The sequence below is a fragment of the Pristis pectinata genome, chromosome 16, assembly GCF_009764475.1.
Source record: "Pristis pectinata isolate sPriPec2 chromosome 16, sPriPec2.1.pri, whole genome shotgun sequence".
NCBI lineage: Eukaryota > Metazoa > Chordata > Chondrichthyes > Rhinopristiformes > Pristidae > Pristis > Pristis pectinata.
This window is the reverse complement of record NC_067420.1, coordinates 24302184-24317574: the sequence shown is the minus strand read 5'-3', so window position 1 is coordinate 24317574 and position 15391 is coordinate 24302184. Positions and strand designations below refer to the sequence as shown.

The window sequence follows — 15391 nt, the reverse complement described above, 5'->3', positions numbered from 1 at the left end:
AAGGATCACAATTCAAAAATCAATCTGCAGGAACCCCCAATGCCTTGTACACAGAATCTAATTTCTACCACTTTATCCGAGTCAAGATTGTGACATCAGGTAACAAATATAACATTATTCTGTAGTCATTTTCATTTCCCAGCACCACCAGCTGCTCCTCAACCCCTCACTGACTTAAGAACATGCAGAAGCTCATCAAAATCTCAGCTGTCAGTCTGTAACATCATCATAATTCTGGTCATGCTTTAGGTGTCTTGTTTTCCAGTCAGAATCTACTTACATTGACCACATGCTTGCACTGTCCATCTCTGTCCCACTCAAACCCCTCAGTAGATGTTTTTTTAAACTCACTGATGTGAAGACCCAATAGAAACACATTTCATTTAATTTTTGATTAAAATTACAAACTAGCACAAACCATTTGTTGGTGCAGGCAGGGCACAGTTGCATCCTCAAAATACAACAAAATGCAACGAAAGAAATGAAAGAAATGAAAGAAATGCTTACCTCCCATCTGACCTCAGAGACCAGCATCCAGATATCCTGGCACCAGAGTAAACAGGGAGAGAGCTCATACTAATTGTAACAGGGTTGCTTTCAGGAACTGTGTTGCATTGCACTGTACTGCTATGCACTGAATTCTGGACTTTTATTTCATTGCTCAATTCCCACACTGAGGCTGGTTTCTGGCTATGATTTCCATGAGCTTTATTTTAGGTGTCGTGTGAAACTGGGAAATGAAACCAAGAAAGAAACTGAAACTCACTAGTTTCCTTTCTCGTGAAAAGGAGTGAAAAGCAATGGCTCTCAATCCAACTGCAGTCAAACACATAAGAGGATAATGTTTCCCAGAGATTAAGTTCATTACCTGATATTAATAGCAATCTCTTCGTACAAGACCCTTGACACTCTGCCCATTCTGATGTAAGCAGTTATCTGCATATGACATTTGGCTGCAATGGGTCATTTGGGAAAGATATGTACTACAGCATAACCAAAATAAATAGACTAAATTTGCAAGATAATGCCTCAAATGTAGAGAATTCTTGCCACTTAATGTACATTCCACCATCAACTATTTGGCTTTAACTTCACCAAAAAAAGTGAACTACCAGGGATATGTTTTATTGCTTTGATTCAGGCAATCCCTTTAGGAGCCTCTTGCATGCAAAACTAAATTTATGGATACACTACCCTATAGCACAACATCTAATCATTCATCAGACCTCTGACTCCAAAACATCAAGAGCACACCACACTGAAAGGTTTGCCATTTAATGATAAAGTGACCTATCCACAACAATTGTTGTGTTGAAATGCAGGGCAACTAATCTGTCGTAATGCAAAATTGTTAGCATTTGTTGTCAATACTCCATGAAACTGACAGCAACTTCTGGCACATGCACAACTACAGCAAAAAGGGGAAATGTACAAGTCCACATCAGATGTAACCTGCTCCTCCACAAGGTGCATTGTTGCTGGCTGCAACAATGCAGTTAGTATAGAATTACCGATTGATGTGAACTTCAGGTTTTCTCTACACTTGTGTACTGTTTAAAAACTTAAAATGCTGCACCATGCTGAATGAAGTTTCTCAAGATGTACTGAGCCACAACTCTTCCTAAGCCACCTCTAATGGTCATGAAAAATAATTTGATAGCTTTCTCGGCAAAATTTTATAAATTCAAATACATAAAGTACTATTTTTATGTGCAGCATTATGGAATTACTTAGAAGTCCTGATCACATAGAACATTCTTAACATTTACTGACAGTTCCACAGAGAATGACCAGCCAGCAACCCAATGATCTGTTTTCAAACTCAGTCACCATTCCATCCCACAAGGATGCAAGGGTGAATGTGTCAGAGAGCCACATAGCATGGAAACAGGTCCTTCGGCTCACTGAGTCCACGTTGACCACCAAACACTCATTTATACTAATCCTTCTTTAATCCCATTTTTTTTATTCTCACCACATCAACTCCCCCAGAATCTACCACTCACCTACACACTAGCGGTAATTTACAATGGCCTGTTAACCAACCAACCCGCATTTCTTTGAGATGTGGGAGGAAACCAGAGCACCTGGAGGAAACCCATGTGATCACAGGGAGAACATGCAAATTTCACACAGACGGCACCCAAGGTCAGGATTGAATCCAAGTTCTCTGGCACTGTGAGGCAGCAGTTCTACTAGCTGTAAAGTTGAGTTTATTGTCATATGCACAAGTACATGTATGCACAGGTACAATGAAAAATTTACTTGCAGCAGCATCACAGGCACATAGCATCATATAAACAGCATTCACAACAAAACATAAATTGTACACAATTTTTAAAAGGAACATAATTAGAACAAAGAATCCATTTTAGCGCAAAATGATCAAAGTGGTCATAGTGTTGCTAAACTGTAGTGATTAGGATTTTGCCAGTTGGTTCAAGAACCGAATGGTTGAAGGGAAATAGCTGCTCTTGAACCTGGTGGTGTGGAACTTCAGGCCTGTGTACTTCCTGCCCGATGGTAGCTGTGAAAAGATGGTACGGCCACCACTGGCCATTTAAAAAAAACACAGGAAGCAATTCAGCTCATGCATGATCCAGTCCATTTACTGTGTTCCAGTCATGAACTTCTATAAATCAGATATCCATCCTTCGTGCAAATGGAAACTGCTGGGCACACACTGTGATGTCAATCAGCAGCTGATAGATTCTTTGATGTCCTTATGTTCCATTCACAATTCATCGGCAAAATAGCAGTCTCTGCTTGCATGTAGGAAGACCTGCTCAACATTCATGCATGGATTGACAAGTGGCAAGTAACACTTGCGCAACAAAAATGCCAGCCAATGACCACTTGCAGCAAGATAGAGTTTAATCACCACCCCTTAGCATTACCATCACCAAATCCTCCACCAACAACATTCTGCAGATTCCGAGGCTCTGGCCCCAAAATGTCCTGGAGGCCTCTGACAGCTTGGTGTCAAAATGCTTTAAACTATTTTCTGATTACAATCCAATAAGCAAAGATTCAAACTCTGTTCAAACAAGCTTTTAGAAGTAAAATAAAAACTAATAACAAACTAAATATACATAAAAATGCCTTAATGTACTAGAAATTAATTAAGCATCCCTTGGCACACAAGCAGATCAGAGGCTGGGTATCTTGGCACGTGACTCATCTCCTAACACCGCAAAGTCATGCAATCAACCAGCACAGTCAGTGGTATGGTGAATATTTTCCATTTACTTGGATGAGTACTGGTCTCACAACATACCAGAGGTTCAGCACTATCCAAGACAACTCAACCCACTAAATACTCATCCCTTCACATTGGACAGTGTGTATCAGCTACAAATTGCGCTGCAGTTCCCATCTCTACTATCCAAGAAGGACAACAGGTTCTGAGCACATTGGAACACCAATACTGTAGGTATTCCTGCAACATCCTGACAAGGAAATACACCACCGTTCCTTCATTGTCAGGAGCTCTGACACTCCCTACACAAAAACAATGTGGAAGGATCTTCACCAGGACTGCAATCAAAAAGGTCATTCACCACAACCTTCTCAAGAGTAATAAATGATAACCAGATACAATAGATACAAATTGTAAAACATCGTGTAAAATTGTTTAAAGCAGAGAGAGAACAATAGAAAGGAGGTGGGAGCTAATTTACTGAGGTGACGTTCTGCTTCACATTTATTTCCATTAGGTGTAGAGCCACAGAGTCAGCACAGAAACAGGCCCTTTGGTCCATTGTGTCGATGCCAACCATCAGGTACCCAACAATACTAATCCCATTTACCAGCACTTGGTCTATAGCTCTATATATTGACGATACAGGTACTTATCTTAGGTGCTTCTTAAATGCAGTGGGAATACCAGCCTCCACCACCCCCAAAGGCAGTGTGTTCCAGATTCTAACCGCCGTCTGGGTGAAAAGAAGTCTTCCTCAGATCTTCCCTAACCCTCCTACTTGGCACAGAAACAGGCCTTTCAGCCCACCTAGTCCATTCTGGCCTGGTTTTCTGCTTAGTTCCATCTATCTGCACCAGGACCACAGCCCTCCATACCTCTCATCCATGCACCTATCCAAACTTCTCTTAAAGGTTACGATTGAACCTGCATCTACCACTTCCACTGGCAGCTCGTTCCACACTCCCACCACCCTTTAAGTAGTCCCCCCTCCAATTCCCCTTAAATATTTCACCTTTCACCCTAAACCTGTGACCCCTAGTTCTAGTCTCACCCAACCTGGGAGGAAAAAGCCTGGATGCATTAGCCCTATCTATACTCCTCATAATTCTGTATACTTTTAAAAGATCTCCACTCATTCTCCTGCGCTCCAGGGAATAAAGTCCTGACCTATTCAAACTTTCCCTTGGCCTAAACCTACACCCTCCAGTTTAAGATACCTCTATTTTTCCTATTACTTTCCTATTATTTACCGTATCACCACACCTCATAAATTTTGGATACATTTATCTGGTCTCCCCTCACTATCTACCATTCCAGGATAACCAAACCTAACCTACCCAATCTCTCAAAACCAAAATGATCCGGCCCTGGCAACTTCCTGGTGAATCTCACTTGCACCTTCTCCAGTGCAATCATATCATTCCTATAGTGTGCAACCAGGATTGTACACAGTATTCCAGCTCTGATGTAACAAATGTTTTATAAAGTTGTACCATGACCTCTTACATTCATTGCCCCAGCTAATGTGGGCAAGTATCCCATATGTCTTCTTCAACACCTTCTCTGCCTAGGATGCTGCCTTCAGGGATCCTTGGACTTGTACAACAAGGTCCCACTGTTCCCCAATTCTTCCTCGGGATCTACCATTCATTGTGCTTGTCCTGGCCTTTAGTTCTTCCAAAATGTTCACCTTACACTCATCAGGTTTAAAATCCATCTGTCATTGCTCTACCCATTTTACCAACTCAAAATCATCCCACAGTGTAAGATTATGCTCCTCACAATCAACATCACCAATTTTTATGCCATCTGCAAACTTACAAATCATACCTCCTATATTTATATCCAAATCATTAATGAATATTATATCAACACCAATCCCTGTGATACACCACTAGTCATGAATTTACAATCACAAAAGCGATCCTCCACTATCACCCTCCTTCTATTACCAAGCCAATTTTGGATCCAGTTTGCCAACTTGACTTGGATCCAATGGGCTCTAACCTTTTGGATCAATTTCCCAAGTGGGACCTGGTCAAAGGTTTTACTGAAATCAGTATAGACTACATCAACTGCACTGTCCTCACCAATAACAGTTTGTTACCTCCGAAACATTCAATCAAATTAGTCAGGCAGGATCAACAGAATTATTCTGAAAACTGGTTGAAAATAAATAACCCAGCTCCAATATGCAGCACCCAAATTCTGTATTCCACTGATCATTGGATAAGGAATCATCCTCCTAAATCAACCCTGCTTTCAGATTCACTACTCTGTTCGGGACAGCTGATGCAGAGACATTTCACAATCAGTAGAGGGCCCTCTGACCTGCATGCTTGATCTTTATTTGCAACAGATTTAAATAAATATTGATTGAAGTTCTTTTATTTAAAATGACGTTTGCTGGAACAACCTTTTGCAAGGGGTGGCCTTTAGTTTTCACTTCACCAATAACACTAACAAAATGCTTTAAGACAAATTAGACAATTACTTGTTGATAATATTCTGCAGTTAGAGCACTGATGATTATTGTTACCACAGATATCTGTCAAGTTTAAATTGCATGCAAAAGAAAATGCCAGCTATAAGTTAGTCAACACATCACATGTGATTAGAGCAGCATGTAACCTGTTGTAAAGAACTACTACCATTTACTATTTATCTCTGAACTCATGTCAGGGCAAAAGGTCAGCACATTGCAGTTTAAAAAGTGATACAGCACTTATGTTCCAGTTTTTTTTTGCTACTTCAGCCTTTTAAATAATGAAATACATGACCCTGGCTGGAATCCAAATCAAACTCTGATGAGACAGCATTGACATGAACTATTCTTTATGTTTTTCTCTCTGCAGGTCTTATTTGACTCACTGAGTACATCCAGCATCTTATGTATTTTTCCCCCAAATTATGTCAGATTCTGCCTACCAGGACTAATTTGGTTAAAGCTGTTTACACTGGAGAGTAAAAGTCATAAATAAACAGACTACAGCCAGATCTTCTTCAGTTTATCTGACTTCATTGTGACAATGTGTGTGCTAATTTTCAGCAGAAGCTTCACAGACAGATGCACACAAAACAGAAATGGGTCATCTGGTCCACACAAAGCTCCTTTCACTTCTTCACATAATCCTCTAATCTTTTATTCCCTTCACCCTCACCTTAATTGAATCAATACTCCTTGCTTCAACTACTCTTTGTGGTCGTGGGGCCTACATTCTAGTCACTGGAATTGTGCCTTTGGGTTGGTGAATCTTATATATTTATGATGCCCAGTTTTGGCCTACCCCACAAATCCAAACATCTTTTCTAAGTCCTGTCAAATCCTTTCATAATCGTAAAGACCTCTATCAAGTCACCCTTCCTTTTCTAGAGATAAAAGCCCCAGCTAGTCAAATCTTTCCTAATATTTATAACCTCTCAGTTCTGATATAATCATAGTAAAATCTTTGGTATCATCTGGTATAATTCTTTGTTCTTTTGCCTGTTCCTCTACATCCTTTTCCAAATATGGAAATCAAAGCTTTCCACTGTCCTGAATATGTTCAGCCAAAGATTTTATACTTCTCCACAATTCTAGCCCACTAGAAATAAACTCCAGTGAACACAAGAAAATAGGAGCAGGAGTAGACCACCCAGCCCCTTAAACCTGCCCCACCATTCAATATGACCACCGTCTCCTCTGGCCTCAGTTCCTCTTCTGCGTCAATGCCTCGATCTTTCAAAAATGTTTTGACCTCCACCTGGAATACTTCTAATGATCTAGCCATTGTAGTTTGGTTTTGCCTGGCATTAATTTGCATTGGTCCTTTCAATGAGTTGTAAATCTATAGTACTAGATCCCTTAACTCCTCCCCCCAATTTAGACTCTTACTTCCTATAAGCAGGTAGCCACTTTATCTTTCTAACCAAAATATGCAAAGGAGACATTGTTTAATCATTTGATGGCAAATTATATGATTTAATTTATTCAGAAGCATGAGTCCTAAAAGACTATTTTACTGCAATATTCAGATATATGGCTCTTTCCATCATCCTTGCAATTGTTTCCTCTCCAAATATTCATCAAATTTCTTTAAAAAGTTTGTACATTTCTTTCTTATGATATAAAATCTCTCTCAAAACTTGGCTTGAAATACTTGGCTCCTCAGCATGGTGCTTGGAGGAATCAGAATTCAGGGGCCACTCCCCACCACATACAGGACAGATGTGTAAAGACCATGGCATCCCTGGCATTTGTCAATGCAAGGTGCAGTTTTAATTCAGACCAAATGGCTGTTTGCAGTCACCGACTTCTGCTAGGAGCATAATTACAGTCCTCAGTCCTTAACACTTAAAAAGATCCCTTTATATTAGCCAAAAGTGATGACTATTAGTCTATAGCAGTGACACCAAAACTACCAATTACAGTTACATAAAGCATTTAGTTTATTTTGAGTCAAGTCACCCCGTGATCTATTATCAGTGAAGTACTTATGAAAAATGTACTTTTTTTGCATGTTTGACAAATTTCATTGCTCGTATTGGGTTCGAATGTTGTTCCCAAAAGGAGTTAAGATTTTTATATATTCTCTCCTCTCTGGATCTTGCTGAGGTTCTCCAAGAATGGCTTGTTTGAGAGCCCCGATTCTGCAATTTCCCTATTACCCAAAGTGAGATTGCTGATGTGGAGGTTAGTGTCAGGCCTGGGGTCCAGCATTTCATTCAGGTAGCAGTTCAGGGAGCTGAAAGTGCTGATGAGCAGCAATATTTCTGTAAAACAGCATTAGCACATTACACAGGCCCTTGAAAATCATGGGAACACTACAGTCACAGGAGCTCATCCACTGCAAGTTGTGGGAGCTGTTTTTGGAGAATACCTCGAATCATCCCATCTCTTTATAACTTATTCCTTTCCATTATTCCCACCAAGAGGAACAGCTGACCCTTACACAGGTTCTCTGACAGAGTAGGTTTTCCAAACATCCTAAGGAGCAGCTTCAAACAAAATGATGTCATGGTGCCTTATGAAATACTGAAACAAGTGTGCAAGGAACTTGGTCAAATACCTAGGTTAGGTGAAGGAAGATACCAAAAAAGTGCAAATCAAACTTTTGAATAATGGCTAATCAATTTAATAATACATCCTCTGCCTCTCAGTTTGATAAGAATGTTAGTACAGCAAGACGTCGTAATCCAGCATCCAACTATTCGGAACTTCCGACAGCCCGGCATCTGGCTCATCCAATAGTCTGAAATGTGAGTCAGAGGTCCAGGTGCACACAGGATGTTTGACCAGAGCCGGTGGTCTGGAACGTGGCCGGGCCCAGACTACTGGAGGTAAGGAATGTTGCTGGTTTGCACCCAGAGCCAGGGTTGGGTGTGCTTGCATACTTCCTGCTCCCTTTAAACTAACTGGGTTCACCAGAAAAGTTATACTACGGTGTAACATGTTCCTGGGTTGAGAGGGAAAAATAAATCAGCCATGATTGAATGGTGGAGCAGACTTGATGGGCCGAATGGCCTACTTCTGCTCCTTTATCTCATGGTCTTTAAAAAGTGAAATAAAAGTATGTTTGGTTATCAATAGGATTAATGTCTACTAGTCCAGGAAATCTGCTTGGTCTGTGATTAACATTGTCCGGGGGTGCTGGATTATTGAAGTTTTACTGGAAATGGCAGGACATCTGTTTGCAACTTTCACCCAAAATCCCCAATTTAAACTCTACTTATCCAACAGTGCGGGTGAGGTAAAAGAGAATTAGATTGCATTGCTTCCTGCCATTGTAACTGAATACGTTCTAGATGTACTTAGTTAAGATGTGAGCTTTCAGATGTATTTAAATCTGGATCTGATTATGCATTTAACAACCAAGCTCCATTTTAACATCAAATTCCCTGGGCCTCCAGCAGCAGAGATCTGGACAGATTTCTGCAGAGTTCAACACCAGTCATTGGGACCCCCACCACATTCTGAAATCAGGACATCTAAATTCTATCATCATTGAGAGCCAGGCACTTTTCAATAAGGATGGGGATGAAATGCGAGGAGAATCACCTGATCTACTTTAAGAACTCTGTTACTGAACTCTCATCAAAAACTATCTTCACCCTCAGTTGGGGGAAAGAGATAGTATAGAGAAAAGACTATAATAAGTTCTGAATAAATGAGAAATTAGAATTAATTATTCTTGTATATTATCATTTCCTTAGATGATATTTTATTTGATCTTGAAGTTACATAAAGAACTTAGCAGGTTCATTGATTTCGCAAGTAACCTTTGTACAGTAGTTACAATGAATGAGAGAGGATTTCATTTTAAGTTTACAAACATTCATTACTTAATCAGGGCATCAATGCAATTTATTCCAGAAATGTGTCATGTTTTTCTCATTTCTTCACAAAATTTTATTCATTTCACTATCAGGATAAACCATGGTACTTGACGGTCAAGTTAACATTTACTGTAAAACACAAGGTGCGTGGTATGATCATTCAAAGAGAAAGTCTAGACAACGTCATAATAGCTTAACTTTTTAAATCTCCCTTGCCAACAGATTCATAGTGTCACAGCATATGGATTAATATTTAATAGATCCTAAACAATTGCAAAATAAAAGTTGAAAGTTAATGCCCTGTGTATTTTGATTATTGGGGAAAAATACTACAGTGGGCCAAACAATAATACTTTTCAGAAAAGATAAGCAATAAAACAAATAAAATGCTCAAAATACTCAGCAGGTCAGGCATCAATGATGGACAGAGAAGCAAAGTTAACACAAGGCCAATTATCATTTACTTAATGCAAGTTCGTGTGTTCCATACAGTACCTTAAGTTAATTAATGGAATCATCATATGTTTTTATTGCATGATGTTGTGAGTGTTAGTGGTATTTACAGTACTAAAACCCATAATTATGCAGGGGTAAGGACTTTAAATCTCAGTCCTGATAATGTAGTTAAAAGGAGGTTTGATTATTCTGGAGGTTCTTTCCCCAGGCAGCGAACAGGAAGAATGCAGCAATGGGTACATCATATTTGTCCAACCCTAAAGTTGATACTGCACCCCATCCCACAAAAATGTCACAAACATACTCCACTGGAAAGACCAGTCAGGCATGTGGATGCCTTTCCAGCCTAAATAACCGGGATCATCTGCCCATGAATGGACATCAGCAATCAGAACTGCAACCCTCTTGGACATGAACCAATAAAAATAAGAAGCATTAGAGAATCGCGTCACAGGATTTGCAAACAAAAGTGCAGCAAGAGATGTTTTCCAGTGGGTGGACTAATCCTGGGGGCGGGGCAGGGGGGGTGGAGAGGAAAGAGCCAATTACAAGAGAGAAATTAATTCTTGCCTTCGAGGTTCAGAGCATTGAGGGCCAGTAAGAGAGATTAGGGAAGTGTAGATACACAGGGCGAGAGCTGCAAAGGGGAAGGGGGAATGAAGGAGATTTAATTGGATTCATTCTGGGAAAAAGCATCATCATTGTACAAGCCAGAACATACATGTATTATTTGAAATAAAAACAGTGTTAAATGTTTTGTTCCAAATATTTTGGATTTCCCCATCACTTCTGGGAAACGTCCTCACTCTCCTGTTGTGACCTACTTAATTTAAGTAGATGGTCTCCTGTGATTGTCTATTTGGGTAGTCAGAGGCAGCAGCTGGGGGCTGGGGCAGGGGGCTGGCAGAGGAGGGAGGAACAGTCTGCTCGGGGTTGGGAACAGTTTGCTTGAAGTGTCACCCTGAGTGGACTCTTGCCCCACCATCACAAGCAGACGGTCCCCAGACCCATTCTAACCCCCAAAGGCATTAGTTTGTTGGCAGATCCTAGTTTAAAAGTTAACCGAGAAGAAATGAGCCATTGCTGAAAGTTGTTGCCCAGTTATAGGTCTAACGCATCAGAGAGCTGGACTGTTTGATAGGAGGTCTGAGCAAAAAAAAAAGTCTGTTTTTCTTCCTACTGATCTTTAGCCAGAAAGGAAGAGGGGCGTGCATGCCTTTAAAGGAAAGGATCAAAATGTCTCCAAACCACATGGGCAGTTTGAAAATACACCAAGCAAATTTCCAAAGCACCGTTATCATTTCCTCCTTAAACAATGCACACATTAACAATGGGAAAGTATTTCCAGTTTATAACTAATATTATACATTGACTTTTACAAACTGTCAATTACTTGAAGAACTGACAGTGAATATGGTGCAATCGTTGATTCTCTACAGTCAAAGACATCAGGTGCTAATTGCCTCTTTCGTGGCTGCTGCTATGAGGAAAAGTAACCCAAAAACAATAGGAACTTCCATATATATAGAACCTATAATGTAGAAAAATATTCTGAAATGCCCTACAAGGACACAACCAAATAAAATTTGACACATCCCATGCGAGATACTGAGGGCAGCGGACCAAATGCTAGGTCAAAGAATAGGTTTTAAAGATCACATTAAAAGGAGCAAAAAGGCATAGAGAGGTTTAGAAAGGAGATGCTAGGGCTTAATGCCTTGGCAATGAAGACCAGCAGTGGTAGAGCTCTTGAACTCAGTGGTGATCAAGGGGTAGAAAGTGAGGAAAGCAGAGATAGCTTGGAAGTTTGTGGAAGTGAAGGAGAATACAGATAAAAGGGAAGCTGAGATCATAAGGATGAGAAAACAAAGTTGAGTGAGGATAAGTTGTTGCTTAACAGGAAAATACAGGTTAGTGGGTAGAAAGGGGATGGATAAATGCAACATCATATACAAATTAAAAATGGTACACAGATACGAATGGAGGTTCACAAACTATACATCAGAAGTAGACAAAATTAGATACAAATCTGATCTCCTCTCAGAGCAACGTGCAATGTAGCAAACTGCTGAGCTTTGTTTTCATAGTTTATGCCCTTCAAGTTAGATTGCTGTCTTGTAAATGTACTCGGATATCCATGACTTAATTTGGTTTCCTTCTGTTGTTGATTCCCACAAGGGTTATACTGCAACACAGGTGCTACCATCTGTCAGGGGAAGTACCTCTATTGAAATAACATCCTCATATCACAGGCGGTATGCGTATCGAGACTGAAAACAAGGAGCAAGAAGGTAAAAGCGAAGCCTCTTGTTCATCATGAGCAACTAACCAGTACCTGAACTAGTGATAAACTAATTGGTAAAACTATGAGATTGGGCCAGAATCAAAGTAGAAAAGCTGTGTTCCAAACTGAAATCGTCAATATCTGTGAATAATTAAAATTAGTAATTTTCCTCCCTTCTTTGTGGTACAAGGAGGGGTCATTTTGTGCCAAAAGTACTGCCTTTTGCCTTCATGCCCACAAAATGGTCTCTTTTAAAGTCTCATCAGTTAATAATCTAAACTCTTACAATTTATTCAAAGTTCACCTTTACAAGAACAAGATCAAAACAGCAGCAGCAACAATATCCATATTCATGATGATAGAAAGTCTTCTCTCTTCCAGCCTTCCTTGCCAGTGTGTATTCTAAACATGACAAGAGGAACAACATGCCCAAATCCCTCCTGAGGAGAAAAAGTACTAAAGAAATAATCTGTCCATTTCCCCTAATTTGTTTCAGAGACTGTCAATGAGCTTCCACCCCAATGATTTGGAGAACTTGGAAAACTCCTGTGCAGAAGCAAAAAAGCATAAATATCAGTCACAAGCCTGCAGCTCCACAAGTACGAAGGCAAGCTCGGCTTTCTATGTACATAATGTCAGAGTATGGAAGCAGGCCTTTCGGTCCACTGAGTCCATACTGACCATCAAGCAGCATTTACACTAATACTACATTAATCACGTTTTATTCTCCCTATATTCCTATCAGATTCTACTATTCACCTACACACAAAGGACAATTTATGGTACCAATTAACCTCCCGACCCACAGGTCTTTGGGATGTGGGAGGAAACCAGAAAAATAAAAGCACACGTGGTCACAGGGAGAACATGCAAACTCCACACAGACAGCACCGGAGGTCAGGATTGAACTCGGGTCATTGTAGCTGAGAGGGAGTAGCTCCACCAGCTGCACCACTGTGCCACCCAGTGGCAAATCTCCATTCAGTTATGGTCTGGAAACGCACATTGTGGTTACGCCCACACAGAGAGTCGTCTAGTTAGCAGAGAGCGCAGCAAATACAAGGCAGCCTGCAGTTGCTACTAGACCAGGCCTGGGCCTACCCATTGTGGAAAGAATATTCCTGGCAATCAGTAACCTAAAATACATGGCCCAGAACAGGCATTAGTCCCCATCTCTCAAAGGAGTGCAACCCTCATCAGTGCAAACTGCTGGTGGTGAAACTTACTCCAGTTAAAGTGAGTAATACAAGGGCTTCACCTGGATTTCTGGAAGTATCAGGCATTCTGGAGCCCTTTCATTGGAAACTTCAGTCCAATATCCAACCTACGCACCCGGCTTATGCAAAATGACAGTGAGAATGGCAAATGGGATTGCAGCCACAACCATTCAAGGATTTTCATCCAGTTGACCAGGCTATGGAAGACCACACAAGGCATTCCAAACGTTGAGACTCAAACGCTCTCTAAATCAACTGAACCTGAAGAATTCCACAAAATTACTATGATCTAGAATATAGAAGCAAGGATGTACTGCTGAGGCTTTAATCAGACTGCATTTTGAATATTGTGAGCAATCTTGGGCCCTGTATCTAAGGAAAGATGCGCTGGCCTGGAGAGGGTCCAGAGGAGGTTCACAAGGATGATCTAGGGAATGAAAGACTAAACATGTGAGTATTTGATGGCTCTGGGCCTGCACTTGATGTTCAGAAGGATGAGGGGAGGGGGGAATCTCATTGAAACCTACCAAATACCGAAAGGCCTAGATCAAGTGGACAAGGAGAGGATGTTTCAGTTAGTAGGAGAATCTAGGATCTGAGGGCACGGCCTCAGAATAAGAAGATGTTCCTTTAGAACTGAGACGAGGAGGAATTTGTTACCACAAAGGGCTGTGAAGGCCAAGTCATTGTGTGTATTGAAGGGAGACTGATAGGTTCTTGATTGGTTAAGAGTTACAGGGAAAAGGCAGGAGAATGGAGTTTAAAAAAATCAGGCATGATTGAATGGTGGAGCAGACTCGGTGGACCAAATGGCCTAATTCTGCTCCTCTACCTTATGATCTTATCTTTAGAACAGCCAGCTCCCAACTTACTTTGTATTGTGTCAACAGGCTCAAACTCCAGGTCATTTCATTGTGTTTAAACTTCTGTGTATAAAGGCTTAGAGTGGCATGGGGTGTTCCCTTGGGTCCACAGCAGCCCCACATCACCCGAAATTCCTCTCACCAAACAAGCCTTCTCTTTGCTCCTGCTAAGTTCAGGCTGCAGCCTCTCTTGGAAATATGGAGCGAAGACCCAGTATTTTAAATGAATGGAGCCAGCTGTTGGTGCCAATGTGAGAGCTCAACACTTGCCCTGCTTCACTGGTGTCATGAGCCAAGATCAGCAGTTCTATGCATCAATAAAGAAAACGGCATCCAGAATGGACTGTGCAAAAACCACAAAGTTACATCTATATTCTAATCTATGTCTTATTTCAAATTAACTCATTTCCACCTTTCATTCCAGGTTATGGATCTGTGAAAGCACAATCAGTGCATGAAGATGGACTTGTCGTAATGAGAAACATCTTAGCAAACTGGTACCAAGGGGTGTGCAGTAATCACTAAATTTCCTTTCAAATCTTTCATAGACATTGCGTGGTTAATCTAATACCCTATTTTTGATCTTTGCAGAAGTACTAGGCAGGTTTCTGCATTCCGTTAAGTCACCTTAAAGCAACAAATAATTAGAAAATGCACATTTGTTCTGAGGAGATAGGAATACAAAGGTCAGTCAGTTAGCTTGTTCATTGTATCGCATCAATTTTGTACTTTAAAAAAAATCTAAGTAACCCGTGTGTGTCATTGGAACGGCATGCAATGAGGCAGGTGACATTGTGCAGGGAGCTAATTCCACACCTTGTAGCAGCTTGCTCAATAGCAGCATGAACTATGAGTAGACCACCCCAGTCAACAGATCATGGTAATGGGGTTTTAAACAAATTTTAAAAGAACACAAGATCAAAAGATACAGAACTACTGGCAGAATATAATGTATATTACTTTTCACTACCTGAAAGGGTAATGGAAGCAGATTCAAAGGTAATTTTCAAAGGTGAATTGCATGAATACTTAGTGAAGAAATAAATTGTAGAGC

The 15391-nt window shown here is 40.6% G+C and overlaps 1 protein-coding gene across 4 annotated transcripts in view; it reads right to left on the bottom strand.

Annotated features, from left to right (window-relative positions):
* The window catches only part of LOC127578788 (uridine-cytidine kinase-like 1), a 98760-nt gene that overhangs the window by 70295 nt on the left and 13074 nt on the right, over positions 1 to 15391 (bottom strand). For 2 of the 4 annotated variants that reach the window (XM_052031239.1, XM_052031238.1), the window contains exon 1: positions 508 to 614. The exons of the other annotated variants lie outside the window; for them this stretch is intronic. In XM_052031239.1, the coding sequence (XP_051887199.1) occupies positions 508 to 575 (68 nt within the window). In that variant the 5' untranslated portion in view covers positions 576 to 614. Of the gene's footprint in view, positions 1 to 507; positions 615 to 15391 lie in introns of those variants that run through there. 4 annotated transcript variants of the gene reach the window in all.